General features: G+C 38.7%; 1 protein-coding gene and 1 long non-coding RNA gene across 6 annotated transcripts in view; one reads left to right on the forward strand and one right to left on the reverse strand.

Moving 5' to 3' along the window:
* Window positions 1-20,206, reverse strand: part of LTBP1 (latent transforming growth factor beta binding protein 1) — a 191,753-nt gene that overhangs the window by 10,498 nt on the left and 161,049 nt on the right. For 4 of the 5 annotated variants that reach the window (XM_021390336.1, XM_021390335.1, XM_021390339.1 and 1 more), the window contains 5 exons: window positions 13,201-13,383; window positions 11,875-11,961; window positions 8,597-8,725; window positions 7,151-7,291; window positions 4,314-4,484 (listed from right to left, as the gene is read on the reverse strand). In XM_021390336.1, coding sequence (XP_021246011.1) covers window positions 4,314-4,484; window positions 7,151-7,291; window positions 8,597-8,725; window positions 11,875-11,961; window positions 13,201-13,383 — 711 coding nt within the window. The remainder of the gene's footprint in view (window positions 1-4,313; window positions 4,485-7,150; window positions 7,292-8,596; window positions 8,726-11,874; window positions 11,962-13,200; window positions 13,384-20,206) is intronic. The other variant, XM_021390337.1, reaches the window with a different exon arrangement.
* LOC110395675 overlaps window positions 1-20,206 on the forward strand; it is a 28,333-nt gene extending 8,127 nt beyond the window's left edge. The window contains exon 3 of the long non-coding RNA XR_002436571.1: window positions 17,566-20,206. This is a non-coding gene — a long non-coding RNA (uncharacterized LOC110395675). The remainder of the gene's footprint in view (window positions 1-17,565) is intronic.

The raw sequence follows: 20,206 nt of genomic DNA on the forward strand, positions 1-20,206 counted from the left end.
AAACATTGAAAAAGTATGTATAAGTTCAAACAGGTAAGCAGGCTGAAAAATGGAACAGTAGTATCTTCTACAGTTGCAGGAATATCTTCATGACATTACCTTAGTAGTCAGACCACCAAGTTATATACGCTATATATATTGCTATAGATGCAGCAGCGTACCTTCATCCTCAGTAAATAGTTATTAAAATGTCCGTAGGAAATGCAGAGTCCCAGTCCTACCACCTTTTTCCATATCAGAACTTCCCTCAGCTGCTACCTACATACAGGAAGAGAAGACTTAACAGACTGGCATATCTTTAGTTCAGGGGCACTAACTCCACCTTCCTAGCATCCTAAGCTGCCTTCTGAAGCGAAGGAGGTACCGCACTGCAAAAACAAACTCCAAGGCAGGTTTCTGAAGAACATTTTACAAATATAAAAAGAGACAGTCTCCTTAAATTAAACGCTGACCCTGGCACACTACCTTACTCAACATTTTCTAACTCTTGTTTCTATCCCCTCCCTTCGAACTTACTGTACCCTGAAACAACACACCTTGCCTAAAATCCATTCCCATCTTGTAAGGGTCTCACAGGAGCTTCTGGAGTCTCAGCATATTTAACACCCATCAGGCTGTTAAATGTTCAGGTTAACATGAGATGTCTGTGGCCGAATTCTAGATTCCAGATTTTTTCAATCTTGGCCTATTTCTCTATTTTCTGGCATGGATACTTTGACCCAGCTGTTAAACCCATTGGAGTCTGTCCTGATGCCAATTACTAGAGCATGGACTCCATATGGAAACTGTTGGGTCTTCACAACACTAACAGTAAATTGAGCAAAGAAGAAGTTCTGAAGGCAGGTTGGCTGACAGGTTTTTTGAGGAAAGGATGCTTTACTTTTGTTATCTAAAACAAAAATATCCACTTTTCCAAACTTCATCAATCTGTCAATTATTAGAGATTGCAAATGATACTTAAAACTCCAAATGGGTTTTTAAGAAACTCAGAGGTTTCTTGAAGATAATAACTGAAAGTTCTTTGGACAAGTACAGCTTAAGATTGCAGTGATTCCAGAAAAAAAAAAAAAAACAACCCAAAACGTTTCAATACTTAACGTTTTGCTATTGGATGCAATCAGTGAAAGTCTTTTTCTGTAATATAATGATATCATAAGATTGTCATGTTAGAACTAATGTAACTGAAATAAATCTGTCCTTGCTTCCTACTTCTAATGACAAGAAGGCCTACCCTCCAGAATCGTTAGTACAAATAAGATGTATTCAATCACATCACTATATTTGATGTTTGCACTATTTTGATCAGGATTTTGAGTTTGTTCCTTGGTGGTGTCATCAAAATACTTACCAGCCTTACTTCTGGTAATATGGTGCTGTTCGGTTGCAATACTTCAACTAGTGCTAGTTCTTTTTGTCTCAGTCTCCAAATACTTAGTGTCATTTTCAGGGGGATTTGTTTGATCAAGACCAGAAGGTAGGAGAATCCCAATCGGTAGTTTCCAAGAACGTGAGCAACTACAAAAATTCCATTTTCATGCTCATGAATGGCTGGATTTCTTTTTCACTTATGTGGATCAACTCTTTATCTCCCCACTGTTTCCATGCTGGATGCTATTCAAACAGGCCATTTAAATCTTATAATGAAAAATTCAAGTGCTTTCAGAAAAAGCTGGGACACAATACACATTTGTTTTAGAAGGTGCTTTAAGTTTTATCACTCACAGCTTTAGCCCCGTATTTCCTTCTAACTGCAACACCTAGATCCTTGGGTATAAGATAATTAAGATAAGTATGATATCTGTATCCTTCTAATTGTAAGATCTTAAATATATAGGTAGAGTATAGGTAATGTAAGAAGAAACCACAGATCAGCAAATGATCTATTATCTAATCCATTTCATGGTGAAAGTCTTTCAGTGGTCATGCATCCCCAGGACTTCTTTAACATGTGCCACAAATCTTCAGAACGCCCCTAACTGGGGAAATAAGCAAACACCTTCAGTAGTAAATTTGGCCAACACAATACACAGCTATTTGAAAATGGAGAAATTCCAGGTTCCCCAGCCAGGACTTGAACCTGTGACCTGCTGGCCCAGAAGTGTGAAAGCACTCTCTTGAGCCAATGATATCACTTTAAATGCTACAAAATGAAGACATGTCAAATGAATCATTTATTCAGTTCAGTCAGCTTCAAATTTTTCTTGGTAAATGTTCCTGAAAACAGAGAGGTTTCCAGGTCTGTGTACGTGGACACGTGAACATGTACCACCTATGCTAAGGAATGCTGTTTTTTTCTGACATACTAAAGATTCAGTATGCTTTTGTTCTTTTTAACTCTCTATATCTCAATCCGATTTATGTAATCTGAGATCAAAGTATGCCTTGTACTTCCATTTAAGTCAGATATTTTGCAGTGCTCTTCAGTTTTGAGGATCATTCAAGTGACTTTTGGCATCTTGTTATCCATTGTGATCCTTCCTAACATTTCTTTAAAGAATTGCTCAAGTCCTTTCATAGTTAGTTGGGATCTGCATCCCACCATTGTCACAGGGTTGCTGCCCAGAATCCTGTGGATTCTGGATGGATCAAAACTGATCTAAATTCAAGTCTAAATATGGTCAAACAGAACTTGTTCCCTCATTATCTTACATCAGTACCACTATTTAAAAGGTAGTGGGACTCCTCTATGATATTGATACTGCGGAGAGTCTTATCATTTGCAACCTTTATTCTGCATTTAAGTTTGGCTTTTTCCGTCTTCCCTTTTAAGATGTGTTCTCCATTGCCTGACCATCATGGTAGTTCTCTGTTTCTTTTCAGGTTTACTCTACTTTATTTTGCGCTGTCTTTCCATCTGAGGAGCTCCAAGTCAAAGCAACAATTCTCACCATGAATTATTGCCTTGTATTTTTTTTCATTCCATTTCAATTGTTATTCTAGCAGATGTAATAATTTCATTCCCGTACATGTCCTCCTATAAGATTTGTTCTGACAAAGACATTTCAGAGCTTATAAATCCAGCTAATGTCACGCTGTTTTTCTTCTTCAGTCTCTTGAAGAAGAGTGAGCATTAACGAGCAGTTACTCCAACCAACATCAAAGTCAGTCCAACCAACATCAAAGTTTTTTTTTTTTGGTTGCTGTACTTCCAAAGCAAACTCAAATATGGAAAGATATATATGAACAGGTTCAAGGAACTTGCAAGTAAATTATAAAAACATAAAACTCAAGCAGACAAAAACACAGCTCCACTAGTACTTTGATAAGCTTTTCTGTGTACTTTGAACCATATTACTGAAAGACAAGTAGTAAGAAAGTCACGTTCAAACTAGGCCCTTTAATAGTTTATATAGGTGAAGAAGTTACACGGATTGAATACAAGTTAGTATGGTACCAGATTCTTTAATACCAGGGCTGTTAAAGGCATGGATGTATCACCTCATGCGCAATGACTTACAACTCTCTTGCTTCCATGGGTCTCTTCTCCAGTCCTCAGCTCACAGAAAATGTCTGTGTGTCAATAACAACATTTCTCTCTATATCTGTTTAGCTTTTGTATACACCACAAGACATAGTTTCTACTTGAAGTGTCTTGGAACAGTATCTTATTTCTAAACACTAAACCAAAATGTAGTCATAAAAAAACAGGACCTATTAGTCAGTTTGTGCTTAAAAACACTCTTTAACATCCTTGAAAATCCTTTAGTCCTTACTGGTACTCCATTTCCCTTACCTATCTTAAATTGCTTGTCCAAACATTTCATAATAACTGAGCATATAACCATACAACAACAATTTCTTTGATGTAGTGATCTGAAACCACCACTTAGCAGACCCTTATCAAGCAAACATCTATTTGCAGCCAGCCTGGCAGAACATCACTCTGAAAATATATCTGTATGTGTAATACCTGCAACAAAAATCAGAAACATTTGTGTAGCCTGCTGGGTATTAGCATGCATGTGCACATGAACTGTGTATATCTTTTCAGAGGTAGTTCTTAACTTCTTTTTCACGGTAAGGAATTCTGCTACCCTTAAGATGCCCTCCTATTTTCACCAGGGTCCTACATTGCCAGTCACTGATAGATCCACCCAAAAGAAACGAGTCCAGTAAGTGCCAAAAAATAAAAGCAGTACATTTTCAAAATCTGGACGTCAATAACTTCCCCTTAATTAATGAGAACAATTTCCATTAGCTTTTGAAGGGTTACTTTTTTTTTGTTCATAATTAACCCAGGTATGGATGTAAGAGATTAAACTGATTAACTATGTCAGAATTTGTTCCAAGAATGGAAACGTTCATTTCCTTACCTGATTCTTTCATCGGACATAAGGCGCACTGCATACCCCAGGCTTCTCCATATAAGCAACAGCACTCAGTGTATGTAGTCTGCTTTCCAACCAGAGGTCGACTACAAACAAAATCGTCACTTAGATGCTGCCAGCAAAGATCCTGGTAGACCTCAGTTTCTTCAGTTTGTTCTGATGGAGAAGACAGTATTACATCATCTTTGCAGTACTATCATATAAAAAAAAGATACTGGCATGATGCAGATTTTTGTAAATACACACTAGAGATTAACCTAGCTTTACTGCTCATGAATCCCAAGACAAGACAGACTTTACTAATGAAAAATTTAAGCTTAGAAGTTATGACCATTTTTAAATGCTTGGTGACTCACCCCTTGAGTGTTCAGGATTGCAAATGTCTTAAAAGATTTTGCTTTTTCAATGGCATTATTAGACACAAAATACACAAAAACTAAAATTTCCTAAGTTAATAACCAATCATTAAGAATTATTAATAATTAGTAATTATTAACAGTTAACAATAATAATTAATAATTAGTGATAGATAGAGGAATTTAGTGATAGAGGGAATGGCCTCAAGTTGCACCAGGGGAGATTCAGGTTGGCTGCTAAGAAAAATTTCTTCTGCGAAAGAGTGGTCAGGCGCTGGAATGGGCTGTCCAGGGAGGTGGGAGAGTCATCGTCTCTGGAGGTGTTCAAGAAAAGTTTAGATGTTGTACTAGGGGACATGGTGCAGTGGGAAATACTGGTGGTACGTGCACCGTTGGACTGGATGGTATTGGAGGTCTTTTTCAACCTTGGTGATTCTATGATTCTAAATCAGGAGTCATTGCTGAATGCTTAACACTGACTCAGCTCTGCTCTCATGGAAGTTTGCATAGCTCTAAAAAGTGTTAGGACAGTGATGAATTGAGGAATTACTGAAATGAACCTTTAATAAGGGTTATTTTGCTTTTCTTACATGGCTAGCAATGATATCAGAAGGAACTGTTACTGCTAGGACAGAGCTGAACAACAATTTTACATGGGCTCAACAGAAGACTGGGTAAATACTTGAAAGAGTCCCATTAACTAAACAAACTGCATCAGACTAATGAAATCCCCTCAGCTGAAAATAGTTAGCGGCTGGGAGAACGTTGGGGGTGGTGGGTGAGGGGAAGTATTGTTTATCTGCTGTTCTGGTCCCTAATCATCCACTTACAGCTATTGTTAGAGACAGAATACTGCTGTGAACTACTGTCACATTCTTATGAACATTAACAAAACATGCATTTTTGTCAGAGCTGGAATATTTCAGAGGCATACTAGTTCTTACAAAGCTCTCAGCAGGAACAATTATTTCCCAGTCCTAGCAATGTGATCACCGTTGATCAGAGAGAGAACGGAAAACTTAATCTTCTACTTGGAAAGTAAACACTGCAGCACAATTGTTTTGTGAAAACATCTGAAAGGTTTTGGTTTTGTTCCAACACAGAATGAAAAATAAGTGTTGTCACAAACCAAAATCATGCAAATCTATTAACTGCATTTTTACGTGATACAGCCACAAGATGCAGTAGTGAGCAGGTAAGTATACAACAGAAATCTATAGTGTGTTCTGCAAGTGAAAAGATTACCAGAATTTAGGTAGATGTTCTGCTAAGAACTTGCCAGAACATGCAGTGAAGAGCAGCATTGGTTCTCTGCAACCAGCTCCAAATTCTGCTGGTAGCAAAGGAACCAGCGTGTGCTGTCCTCCTCTGCAGCAGGGAGGACAGTGCCAGTAGTGATACTAGGCTTGAGTGCTTTGTGCTGGTGAAAAGATCATTGCTGTATTGGCTGCAGTGTTGAACGATGGAAAACCCTTTTAAGCCCTTTTCTCTTCAAGCCCTGAAGGAAAGCAAAGAACAGTCCTGCTCTTGGTTTGTTTAACTCAAGACTGAACCATAGGAATGCTGTTGTTCTTTCGCAGTTCCAGGCAAGAGGATGACTACATCGCTCCTCAGAAATACCAGTTCTGTAATTCTGCATGACTAAACCAGGCACTTGGTCTGTATATCCACATTTCCTTTCACAGAAGCACCTTAGGAAAATTTATTGAGAGTTGCAGGAATCAGAGGTCTGGATTGTGGTTATACAATGCCAATACTAATAAAAAACATTGTAATGTTTCTTTAAAAGTTGAGCATGGCATAGACTAATCTGTATAGACTGCATAATGCTCTGGATTTCTGAAACATTTCTAAGAATCTCAGAACAGCTGACATCCTTTTCAGAAATCAGTGTCTACTGAAATCAAAAGAACATGAAAAAAATCAAATAGCGTCATTGCAGCTCACAGCTTGAAAATGTGAGCTTGAAGTACCCTCAAATATTAATCAATTGAAAGCACAGATATAATTTAAGCTATTTTCTTCTATATCTTGTTATTCCTGGTTTTATTCCAGTGGTAGAAGCTCGCACTCGTTCACTCTGAATTAGAGTGGGCTAACTGTGGAGTTAGCCAAACCCCAGTCTCACAGAGCCAACAAGCAAGATGCACTTCTTTACATACAAAGCTGTAAGACGCCAATGCGGAGCTGGTGAACCAGAAGTGGAAGACTCCCCAGCCCAAGCCTAATTTCAGTTGATACTTCCAGCAATCTCCTGTCTCATGTGGCAAGGCAGAGCCCTACATCATGATGTCTTCTGGATGAACAGGTGATGAACTAAGCATTGCCTTCCAAAATCCTCTTGGGAAAAAAAAGAGCAGGCTCATCCAAGCACGACCCAGTCTAAGCTTACTGTGGTCTGTAGCCATATACAGCACCACCTTACAGAGGTGTACTCACTCCAGGAATATGTATAATGGATCATACCACTTGAATCTGCTGGTCTGATGCATCGCTTTTCTGTTGCGTCCAAAACCATTGGGTGTGTACAGAAACAGTTGTAAGATCCTTCTGTGTTAATGCACTGGCCATCAATACAGCTGTTTGGGTCCTGACATTCATCCGTGTCTTTAAAATGGAAGGAAATGTATCAAGGAAAGCCAGCACAAAGCAGTCATATCGTGTTAGTGTTTATATTTTCTTAAATTAGGAGCAGATTTCCCTGCATGTCTTCTGTTAAGTACTGAAATCTTGCCTGTGCCCATAGAGAAGAACAGACAGATGAGTAGGATGCTGATCTCTAATCCTCAGATACAAGGAAGCATCTGGATGAGGAGGCTTCCTGAGGTAGGAGTGCCAGGCATACCCTGCATCCAGCACAGCTGCAGCTGGTTCACAAGTTCCTATCCCCTTAGGACAGTACCAGCAGGCATTAGAGGTGGGCATACTCTCTGAGACTCTTCATGAGCTCATCAGGAGGAAGGATGAGCTTATCTGGCCACAACGTTTCTTAGTTTGGGTTGGAGAAGAAAAGCAGAAATTTAGCCCAAAGGGAAGAACAGGCCTTACTTAAAATAAATTACATTAAATTAGCAAAGAAAAATGAAAACAAAACCAGCCAAACTTTGTAAAGACACAATCTTAGAAACCCAAGGTGAAAGGCTCTCTTATTGTGGTTGCAAAAATTACTTCCTTTCATTATGCTATTCTGCACATTTTACAAGGGTTTTTGCTTACAAAGTAAAAGCCAGGGTCACAGTAATTTTCAGCGGAATACCAGAACCAAAAGAGTACAAAGTTCTGCACACTAAACGTAGCTTCAGTGACCTGAACTGTAATTTCACATTGTGTATTAACTCCTTGTGGAAAATAATCTGTCCTTGGAAAAAAAAAAAAAAAAAAAAAAACCTGTGTTGATTTATTATACTAAAACCAGCATGCTTAACAAATGTACGGTGGGCTTCACCATACTGACTTTCAGCACTCGCCTCATGTACAAAGAGCAGAAAGCTAAATCGTAGCTGGCGCAGTAAAGCAGCAGTATGTGCTTTTAGGGAGGGAGCCACCTCCGATCACTTTGTGCTGCCTGGAAAAGGGCTGGTAGCAGCTCTAAACTACACGCAAGGGAGCACAAGGAGCTGGATCTGGAGATGCAAACTCTTGGGAGCAGTTTTCTGAAAAAGGAAGCAACTATTGCAAACTCTGCTCTACATGCCATTACCACATCAGCCAGAATTGCTGCCCAGCCAAGCAGAAGGGAAGAGAAATGACCCAGTGCCTCTGAAAAAGCTGCTACTACAGGAGTTTGGAGGCCCCGTGTACCTCCCTTTACTGGGAGTACTGCAGTTCTGGTGGGAATTCTGCCGTTTGAGTCTGCTTGTTTTGCCCATCTGCATACCATTACAGTGACAAGACCACTTTAAATAAACTTACCAAAGCACTGAAGCTTAACAGGGTCATAGTATGTGCCCTGTTTGCAGTAGCACTCATAACCTGGCTGCGTATTCAAACAGAAGCCATTTTTACAGATTTCTTGTCCAAAGAGCTGGCATTCATCAGCATCTGAAAAGAAAACATTAAAGGCTGTATTATTGTAATTATTACAAGGCCACACAGAGGAGCAGAATGGAATAAAGCCTGTACATGTCTCTGTTCAAGCAAAATGCACTTTCAACAGTGGCAGATAAGCAGCACAGATATCCATAGAAAAACCAGGACTGGTATAGAAGAGGCAATGGTGTGCAGATAGCCAAAATGGAAAAGGGCAAACTTGTGCACTATAACTTCCTCTTGTCGGAGTAACCCTTGTGGCACACACACACAGCAGATGAACTGCCCACAGACAGAGTAAAACCTGTGGGATAGCCTGCAGCTCCTCTATCTAGCCTTCGGGCAAGCAAAACAGACTCAGAATATGGCCAGGCCTGAGCTTTCCAACATAATTTGCTTCAGCCAAGGGATTCTCACCATGAAATCCAATCAAATCACATCATCAAACTACAAAACTAAGCAGTTATGCTTATTGACTTTTGTCACTGCTCTCTTTCTCTCCCCAGAGTTTGGCAACTCTGCTGTGCATAGTAGAGAATCCTCCTACTGGCACTGTTTGTGATTTTGTTATATGAACATGTATCAAAAAGTTCAGTGGAGACTTCCTTCTCCGTAGGAATAACTGTGTCTGTTGCTAAATGCAGCGCTGCAGCTCCTAGAGCCACCAAGTAAGAAAGAGAATCTACCACACTTTCAGATGAGGTTAGATGTTTTCAGGGAGGTTCCCCATCAGACATGTGCCAGCTCATACACACCGTTTCATAGCTATACACGTTTTTTTTTCCCAGCCGTGTATTTATGTATTTGTTAGTGCTGGAATTCCATTCACTTCTTTTTTTCCAACCCACCTTCATTTGCTAGACCTATCTGCTAGACTGCTAAAGCAGTCTGTTGAAGCTAGGCTGGTATTAAAAACAGCAGTAACAAGCACAGTGTAAAGTAGGTGATTTTCTTCTCAATACCAATTGTCTCAATTCACTGTCTTCTGTAGATCTACTCTCCATTTACGCTGGGGCAATATACACTTTAGCCTCAAACTGTCATTTCCAGTTGTACAGCAGTTTTAAAGGCGAATTATTCAAATACTTTTCCAGAAGAACTGAAAGAGCTATAAAGCTATTTATTTTTACAGTCACTCTTCCAGCCCCTAAGTGGCTTCAAACATTAAATATTTTAAGTTGGACTGTTTAGCAGCAAGAACAACGCAAAGATTAATCAGAAATGTTATTTAGCTGGATGTCTGTACATGTCTTTCTTTTTGCTATGGAACAGAGGTATGTGTCTGTCTGGGGAAAAGTGGGAGAACCTGGGAGTGAAGTCAAGGAAGGCTGCCTGAGCATATTCACTTCTGACAGATAATTTCAAATAAAACAGAAGCTTTTCCTATAAGAAGTTTGCAGACAAAAGCAACAGAAACATGAGTTAATGTAACAGATCACATTATTAAAAGGACTTGTCCATTTATTGTCTGTCCTCTGTGCCGTTCCTAAGGTTATTAGGAAATAAACTTACAAAAACAGAAAAGGTCTTATTATGGCAAGGAGTTGTTGAGGATATTTCCAGATGAAGTATTTCCACCCTTCAGTACTTATGGCAGCTAGAAACGTTATCAAGCCTGAGGTAGCACAATGAAACCAATGCAGCTTTGATTTGAGACATCTGAACATCCCGCACACGCAGTGTGTCCCAGAATTACACTGCAAAGATTTTACAGAAATCTATACAGATAAAAAACGTGCTTAAACAATCCTCAAATAAAAATACCCTCAGAGAATGTTAAGTCCTTCACGAGAAGCTCTGTAACAGTGTCCTGACTTCTCTAGATGGAAACTGTCAGCCTAGCCAGCGCCTGTCCCTGCTGTCATCACTCATAGGTCTGGAGTGATCCCATGACACTTTTTTCTTTACTCTAAGGTGGTCAACAAAGAGGCGCCTCCAGAGAGTGAAGGTCTTACACAAGAACCCAATTTAAATGCCCACATTAGTTTTAATGAATCCGGGTGATAATGCCTCACAACTTTCAGTATCTTTTCCATGTCCCTGTGAAGTAAAGTAGAGCATTTTCCTCAGTTTGTGAAAAGCAAGGAAAGTTACAAAGAAATACTTCACGAGGATAACACTAAGAGACAGAAGGAGGGCACAGAGTGGAACTATTCACTAACTGGATAGGGAAAATAGGGAGCTAGCAGTATCCTAGTCATTGAGGAAGGATAGTTCAAAAAAAGTACAGGTAACAGCCATTAGGAAGAAAACCTTTCACCGTCTGTTTTTGTCATTTCTCAGATTTAGGACTGACAGAGCAGGGATTTAGCTAGAAGCAACTCCGGCCAATATTTATCAACCATATGACAGTATGCCTCTATTAATATTAGCTCTTTTAAAAATAGCCGATTTTACTGCATTTTTATGTGATGTGAACACATGGTAATTTCTACATAAATTCTTGATTTGTAAAACAGTGATTCTAACAGGAAAAAAATATACACCATTCGTATACCTTTTTAAGATACTGTAGCTACTATGTAACTCAAACACAACATGTTGATTTCATTTTAGCTAACAAATACAGTGCATGACACCATATGCTGAGGAAAATTAATTTCACAAATTATTTATACGAGTGACTACTTTTCAAACAGGAATTTCGCTGATCTCACTCTTCTCTTAGTGATGTCAACTCCCTCTTGTCCACACCCACAGGCTCAGATTTCTGTCACTCACATTCTCTACAGTCTTTTGTTCAGTAATAATTTCATGAAGTTCTGTATTGAGAATGTCACTGCTGAACTTCTGTCCAGTTTTTATATTCCTTCTTTCTTCTAGGTCTGAATTTAACACAACACTTTATCTCCCAGCTCTCCATACGTTTATCTACAAAGTTAAGGTGGATTTGCATTTTGTATATAAAAGAGTATATGAAGTTTGTAGTCTCGGCATCTAGTCTTAGAGTATGTAGCACTTAACATAAAATATACCAGAATATTACAGAGACTATATAATAGATATTGTCTGTCAAATGATGATTTTCAGCACTGTTCCGGATCACAAGTGATTTTTGTCACCTACTAAAATTTGAATTAATATGTTTACATTGCTAGCTAACATTTCTAGTCAGTCAACTACCAGAAATTCTGAAGTAATTGATACAAGTCAGCACTGACCTTTGTAGTTCTCAGCAAGAAGCCCGTAAGATGATTCTCCAGAGGGAATGAAGCCTTTCCCTTCAGGACACAACTCAGTAAATTCAGCTACGAGAGAGGGAGAAAACAAAAATTATGCTGTCCAGAAAACCTTACTTGCATATACTTGTTATATACATGTTTCAGGGTAGTTTGAGAAATCTGAGGCAACCTTTTGCCTTATTCACATCTATCAGGCCATCGTGCACACGTTCAGTGAAATGGGGGATGCTAATTCTACAGCTCAACTTTTTCCTGCTCTCAGCTGACAGAGGTAGCTTTGAAAAAACAGAGCTAGGATACCCAGCCACTGCAGAGCTGCACACAAACTCATTTATCAGGAGAATAAAGACCTCATTGGGTTACACAGTGCATTGCTGTTATAACAATACCAGTAGCAAAATGTATCCCAACTGAGATACAACCCTCTGTGCATATCCTTCAGAGAAAACACTAATTGACTGCAACAGGAGAACATGGTATGGGTTACAGAGGAAAATTGTTTAAAGTGTCTTGGAGACTATACAGAATCAAGTAAACCTATCCAAGCAGAGTGTTTACCTAACGTGCTTCATTACAGTTTTACTGATTTTAAACTACAGCTAAAGCAGGAACTAAACAAGATGATGCATGTGTATAGAAAGTAATCTTTAGTACTTAATCTCAAAAAGTTTACATCTTCTCTTTTAACATGATTTTTTCCAGATGGATACTGAATTTCAGCCATCACTGTTTATATTTCAAGTATTGTTTTCAGTGTTTGTGACAAGTATCATATGGCTAAGTTTTTCTAATTTAATATTTAGAGGTTACACAATAGTCTGCAGACAGCATGATTAACTGTATTGATCAGTAAGTAGCAAAATGTAAAACTAACGTCATAATATATATCAGTCATTCATAGTGGCGTAGAAACAACGTTATGAAGAATAACTACAGACTCAAACACGTGATGCTTACCTTTATTTTCCAGCTTGTGGAAAAAAATCTAACTAAAATGATGCCATAGCATCTACAAAAAACTTCTGTGAGAATCCATTTCTGTTTAAAATCTATTGGAGATAACGCTGCCTGGTAACAGACCATTTTTATCCCTAGGGTAACTGCAGTGAAGCCAATGGATTTAGACCAGATATGAATTATTCCTGTCGACTTTTCCTCTATGGAAATCTCCCCTGAAAAAGTCATGGCTATATTCTACAGAATATGGAATTTAATGTGAAAGCCGTCTCTGACAGCAAACCATAGTAAAGTTAACATAAAACAGTGCTTCAAAAATTTACACGTGGATAGACAGCTTCATCTTACCAGTTCCAAAGACAGGGCATGGGAAGATTTCACAGTTATCACCCCAGCCAGCACCCAAAGTACAGCAGCACTCTTGTTTGGTTACATTGGACGCAAGCACGTTGTCACAGAAGTTAGCATCATTCAGATTGTAGTAGCACTCCTTCTTTCCATCTTCATGTTGATCAGGCTCTATTAGCAATTCTAAAAATGAAGAGAACATCTGTGTAAGATGATGTGCAAAACAGATCCGTTTTACAGGAGAATCATGTGAGTCACAGTTCTTCTGAAATCAGCACAGTGAAGAGTAGTGTCACCTGGATGAGAAGAAAATAGTTAGGTACAAATTCTGTTTTCACCTTTTTGTTCTTGGGAAGAATGATGGGAGTTCATAGCTGTTCTTCTTCAGACCCATTCTCCAACTTGCCCCAAAACGGAATTTTTCATACTTGCACTTCCTTCACTTTCAAGTGGTGCATGAACTACCTGCTGTCGTGCCTAACTATCTAACTATTGTGCCCAACGTGGTGCTTTTCATGTATGAATCTTGAAGTCCTTCACAGACATAAGCAAACATTACACGACCTCATTTTACAGATAGAAGAGCTAAGGCACAAACTGAAAAGGACTGATTCTCCAAAGAATGAACATTTCCTTCTAATTTTACTGGGAAAAAAAAAGCACAGTCCACACTTGAAAACAAGGTCCTTTATGATTTTGGCAAAAGTAACTGTGCAACTCTGCAGTAAGTAGAGGAATATAATACAGGTATCGAGCTAACCGACACCGCATTTTACTTTAAAATAGGCTTTACAGGCATCCAGCCAAGAAATAGTATTTTCTGCCTTTTGCAGTAGAGTAGGTCCTCTCCTGCTATATATGATGGCTTGAGGAAAAACACTCCTTCCCATAGACCCAATAAAAAACATTAACAGTCAAAGATTTTTAAAAGCAAGGCACTCTTTATGTACACAACACATAGTTTTAGCTTCTATATTTTCAGAATCCTATCTAGCCTTGCACTTACATAAAAATTCTCTTCAAGAGCTCAGTAATAGAAACTATCACATAAAACTGTTTATCACACTTGATCAACGTGACAAACTTTTCGTGTGCCATCCGTAAGGTAACAGAGTTGCTCACGTTTATTAATCAAAACAAAAGCTTTGTTCAGGAGCTTTAGATAAATCTTGAGGTGATTGGTTCATTCCCTTTTCTTCTTGGGAAATGCCTTATGCCTAGCACTTACATTAGAAATACTGAAACTCATAAAAACACACTACAAATGATTGCATATTGATTGATTTTCCTCTGTTTTGAGATTTCATGCATTTCTTCTCAGTGTGTTGCACAGTATGCCAAGCAGCAGAGAACTGAAAAGTAACGTGTCCAGGTGGGAATTAAAACTCAAGAAGATACTCAAGGCTGCCAGCTTACAAGTCATTGCGTAGCTGGGAGAACCAAGTTCACTTGACCAGTGAGTCTGTCTGTCCCTCCCTCTGGCTGTCTCACGGCGGCAGTGCTCAGCCTCTTTACACAAGTTACAGAATGCATCTTTTTTCTCGTCCCCTCCTCATAAAAAGAAATGGCTGTGAGGTGGGAGCTCAAAAGTAGTGATTGCCCAGCAGGTGCTGAAGGAACTCCAGCTCGTTACCTAAAACCCATTATGCCTTCCCAACCTCATTTTGCCAAGCAGGTGAGACAAGGCAGCTTTACTGAGCATGCAAATAATAGATTCATTTTCAGAAAAGCAGTAAGGATTGCCGGTTGCTGCACTCTAATAGTATGAACGTGTGTAATAGTTCTTTTGGCTTCTCATTCCAAACAGACAATTAGATTTATTTCTGTTTTCCTCAGAAAAGCGCCTGTGTCTGTTTTTGGAGATTGAGAAGCTGGCAGACATCTCTATTCAAATGTAGTACAATGTTGCCACCTACAAGGCAAATTTTCCTTTACTCCTTTGCCAATATAACTAAGTTGTACATTAAAGGAAACACCCAGCTGAGTGTTTATTTCATCTTTGTTAGTTTTGTCTGTGGTCTCCCCTCATCAGGTAATTACAATTTTCCATAATGTGCTGAATTTCATAAAGTACGGTGGTTTTGTGGTATCAACTGCTGTCCAATAGGAACTAAGTTAAGACTATTGTGTGTCGCAGAAACTAGTGAACTAAATCTGTTATTCCAAGGTGAGAGAGCAGTACTTGAGCCACCAAATTATACATTTTCTTTGGCTGTCTGCCATCTGTCTAACTGAATCAAAGCCAAACACTTTAGCAGGAGAAAATGCATAGCACTTTTCACGCTGTTTACCAGAGAAAGAACATCAGAAGCTGCCCCAGGAGGAGGGGGAGACAATCTCGTGGTGTGATTGTTTATTCCCATTTTACATATGATGTGTTGGTTTCTCCTCCCATTATCTGTTCAGCAGCTTAAAGGTCTGTTGTTTACACAGCTGTGTCTGAGGGTTAGTCAAGCAGGCTTCATGAATGTTTGGAAAGCAAATGAGACACAAATTTTATTATTTTTTAAATCAAGACGGGTCTGTGTCTACAAGCTTATAATTTCTTTCATACACTATTAACCATTTAGCAAACAGGTTGTTTTTGGAAGTGGTTTCAGTAAGTATTCTGACCAAATATGATGGGAAATAGACTTGCTATTTCATATTGTTGCTTGTTTTGCATTTTTTGCTGTTAGAAAATGCAAAATATCCCTCTATCTAAGGCACTAGGGTAAAGTAATTTTATTAGGTTGTTACAACTGTTAAATTAACAGCCTGGAAGACAGAATCTGTGCTGCTAGATGCAGTATGAAGTATTCGTTAGAAATAGATTTACATACCTTAATGTAACCTTGATCTAACAATATGCTTCAGTATGTGACCAGTGCAAAAATGTGCATTAGTGTTAGAAGATTCAGTAGGTAATCAGGACATTAGTATGTGATTAGACTGTAGCATACACATTTATTTACTGAAGTAGTGGTCTCAGACAACTGTGATGAGAAAAAACTTTTAAATATATTTAATTGATGAGATCTTTGCTACGTTGTACCTCTCTCCTATTTGCACATGGAATCAGTGATGTAGCCGCTAAAGTGAAAATGTGTGAATCGTTACAAATTCACGACTTCTAAAACCTCAGCAAAGACTCAAGTGACTGAGTAAATGGTATGAGTAACACGCTTCCTGAGCTCGATTTTCAGAAATACAGTAAAAAATGTATTGGTATGGCTCCACATGTGGCAAGCTACACTGCCTAATGTGTGTATGCAGTGTATATACAGACACAAGCATATATACAAAATTCAGGAAGTAGTGGAAGTGATGCGTGTTTAAAAACGGTACCCGAGACCACATGTTTGTAGATGACTGAAACTCAGATTGCGATATAGTTTAGAAAAACATGGACAGATTGTCGTAAAGAAAGTAATCCAAGAATGAGGAGTTTTCCTGCTTGGGAAGTTTAGAGTTCGTACTCAGGCACTAAGTTTATAGCCTCAAGGAAGCTTTATGATCAGATTTATCAACTGTTACTTAGCTACCTCAATATTTTTTGTGGTGGCAGTTGGTTACATTGAAGGGGATTGATTTTAGTACAAATGAGTTGAGGAGGTATTCATACCTCGTTTGGACACCATATCTCTAACTTTTATTTATAAATCACAGTAGATACTGTTAGCTATTTTTCCCTAAATAACTGATCACATTTCACATAAGCAGGAGAAAACAATGTCCAAATTAGGTGGAGGTACCCTAAGTGCGCCCTAATAGCTGAGGAGAATTCTCTCACTGGAATCCATTGACAGGCTAAGCTGTAACCCAAACTTCTGATCTCACTGACTATTCTGTATACAAACAAACCAGATTCTTGCTGATATGCTTACATTTATACATAAGCTTTTGTTTGTAATTCTCATTTTAAATCATATCTATCATAATTCCCAAATACGTACTATCTTTTGTAGCTTCTGGATTCAATGCAAGCAATCATATTCAGTAGCAATATATTAGCATATTTTAATAATTTAGATGCAGACTGGACTATTCATTTTTCTGAAGTGGAAATAATTAAAAACCTGTTAATAAGAATTATTACTCTGCATTTGGCTTCGTACTTCCTAGAAGTTCGTAATAAATGGCTTCTTCTATCTTGTTAAAAGAATAAATCAGAAGTCTTAGTAATTCAAAGAGAGCATCTTTTTTTCTCCTAGGTACGGAGATGTACAGAAGTACTCCAGAATTTCTTCTAACACAAAAACTAGTTCTTCCTTCCTTTATCTATTCTTGCTTCTGAACTGTCCATTACATTTTGCAAATGGCAGGATGGACTGGACGGGAATAACACAATCAAACCTAGCACAATTACTGTTCTTTTGTTTCTAGAATGTGACAACGTGGGCTCGATCTCCTGTGACGTACTCTTGAGAGTGTTACATCAGGACACAGCCAACAGATGAATTTCCACCAAATGAAATCTAAACAGAGGTCTCAAAAATACAAATAAGAAGTAACCAAAAGCTGAGTAAACCACGTTAAGCTACAGCTATCTGCAACAGGATAACATAGATAAAATTCTTCCTTTCTCAAAATAGTCATGATGCAAGCCAGTGCTGACAACTGATGCCCAATTGCACTGTTGGGGCTGTGGAAGCACTGCACCAGATTTGAATGTGGTTTGTCAAAGCTACAAGATGCACAGCTATCCTGTCATGCTTCGTAGGGAGATAGCATACTACTCCTATATGAACATGCTGCAGCTGGCTCAGGGGGAGGGCTGAAGTATTCACTGTTGGGCAAACCAACATTATTTATTTCTGCTCATCCTGCAGTGACCACATAGAGCTTGTGCCCACTTATGAATGGGGAAGAAAAGACTTGAATTCCTCTTCAATTGACAGTCATTTGTTTCCAGAATGAAATAGGAACATGCAAAATGCACAGAGGTAGACGAATGAGCTACATATTGTCCACTTCTGAAACGTTTCCAGAACAAAATAGGAACATGCAAAATGGACGGAGGTCAAAGAATGAGATACATATTGTCCACTTCTGAAACATCACATGGCGGTTTCCCCATCTGACCGGTCTGTCTCTGAGATCTTCTGAAGCAAAAGTCAATTTTTGTAAGAGGAGAGGGAGAAAAAAAAAACAAAAAAACCCAAGAAACCAGAAAGGCTGCAGGGTGTACAGGAAAGCAAATACTTTTTGAACCAATAGCAGAAAAGTAAGAAAGTAAGACCTCTGTTCATAGAACTGTGACTTTCCCTTATTCTAGTTCAAGAGCATATGGCATAAAGAACATCTCACATGGAAATTCCTAATTTCCATGTCTCCTGTGTGACGTCTTCCTTCTTGATGATCTTACCAGAGGAGACAAAACTGAAGCATGCGCTTTGTGAGGGCCCAGTGAACGCTGGATGAGGAGGAAAAATGGCTTCTTCCAAACTGGTCACAGTAAGACTGTGATGAGAACAAAACAGCACTAGTACTTCCAACAGAGTTCTCATCTATACAGAGTGTGTCTGCCACACTCTAGGTCTCGCTCTCCATAGTAATGGTTGGGTATGGCCTTCGCTACTCTCAGAACTTGGTTTCTTTTTTCTGTGCTCAGGTGCTCTGCTAATTTATTGGCGTTGATTTTGTTTCAAGAAAACTGCTGAATTCTCCCAAATTCTACCCAAACACAATACCAAAATAATATCATTCACGCCTGAAAATCTTGAGAATATAATTCATACGCTCTTATTCCATCAGTTTATGGAATAAATCTAAATGCTGCTACTTGCGTTAGCATCAGTTATCACCTGTTGTGCTTCATGGTAGAAAGGTACTGTAGGACTGCAAACACTGCTCACAAAGAGGAGTGGAGGCAGTGCACCTGGGCATGGGGCTTCTGCCTCAGCCATCTTCCTTTTTTCATTCCTGGAAGCCTGACTCTTTCTTACAGGAATTTGTAGAAGTTTCAGCTTGTCAGTCAGCTGTTAATGATACTTCACAGGCAACATCTTGAGTGCTGCTGAGTGCTACATTCAAGAATCTAAATACTTGTGCTTGGGTCACAGATGTTTCAGCCTTGTTTACAAGTCTGAGTGATACCAGAAAATAGCCTCAGCTTTGGAAGTTCTGGAGGCTGCATCCAGCAGAAGAGTCCGTTTTTTTAAAGCATTCCAGGAGCTACATCTGACTACAGTGCAAGAAAGAAATAGAAAAATACCAAGATTTGCATGCCAGAGGGGGAAAACCGTGTGAGTTCTTTGTTTATTGTTCTCGGCTGCTCCCTATACTGGGTTGCTTCTTCTCTCCAGATTGGATCAGTGTAGAAAACCAGAAGCAAATTCACAAGGTCTAAGTTTGTTCTTCAAGAGTGTATTTCCAGTAGTGTTTGCAACATTCAGAACACCTGAATGAAACCTCACAAATCTTTTAAGATGGACAATGAGAAAAAAAGAGGACAAAAGATGGAGTAAAACGCACAAAGGGAGCACAGACACTGACAATTCAGTGTTTAGGATTTCCTAACCACCTTTTCTGAGGACTCACATTGGTACTATTTAACACTATGAGGAGACCACTATATACAAATTTTGTTTTTAAGCATATTCTCCCTTGAACACTGTCCAAGAATACTGATAGATCATTGTAAAAATGTCAAAAAAAAAATCAATCATGCCATAGAATTGATGCCATACCACATTTCACTGTTACAGCACAGCAAATACGAGACTGTTTGATCTTAACTGCTCTAAGCGTTCGCTGTTACTATCAAGTATTATATACTAGTATTATAAAAGTATAAATAGTTCTAAGTATTAAAAACTTAAAAGGTATTTCTGGTATATTTTCATTGCTAACGATGCACTGATAACATTATTCAGTCGTAGAAACAACTCCTCTCATTCACACACATTCAAGACAATGAAGTTTTAGTTTTCTGTTGTTAGCACAAGAATTTCTACCAACTTTACCTTTGCATAGGTTACATATTCAGTGAAAATCATGCCAAGCATGCAAAAATCTGCTGGTA

The sequence above is a fragment of the Numida meleagris genome, chromosome 3 (assembly GCF_002078875.1).
Source record: "Numida meleagris isolate 19003 breed g44 Domestic line chromosome 3, NumMel1.0, whole genome shotgun sequence".
Taxonomy (NCBI): Eukaryota; Metazoa; Chordata; class Aves; order Galliformes; family Numididae; genus Numida; species Numida meleagris.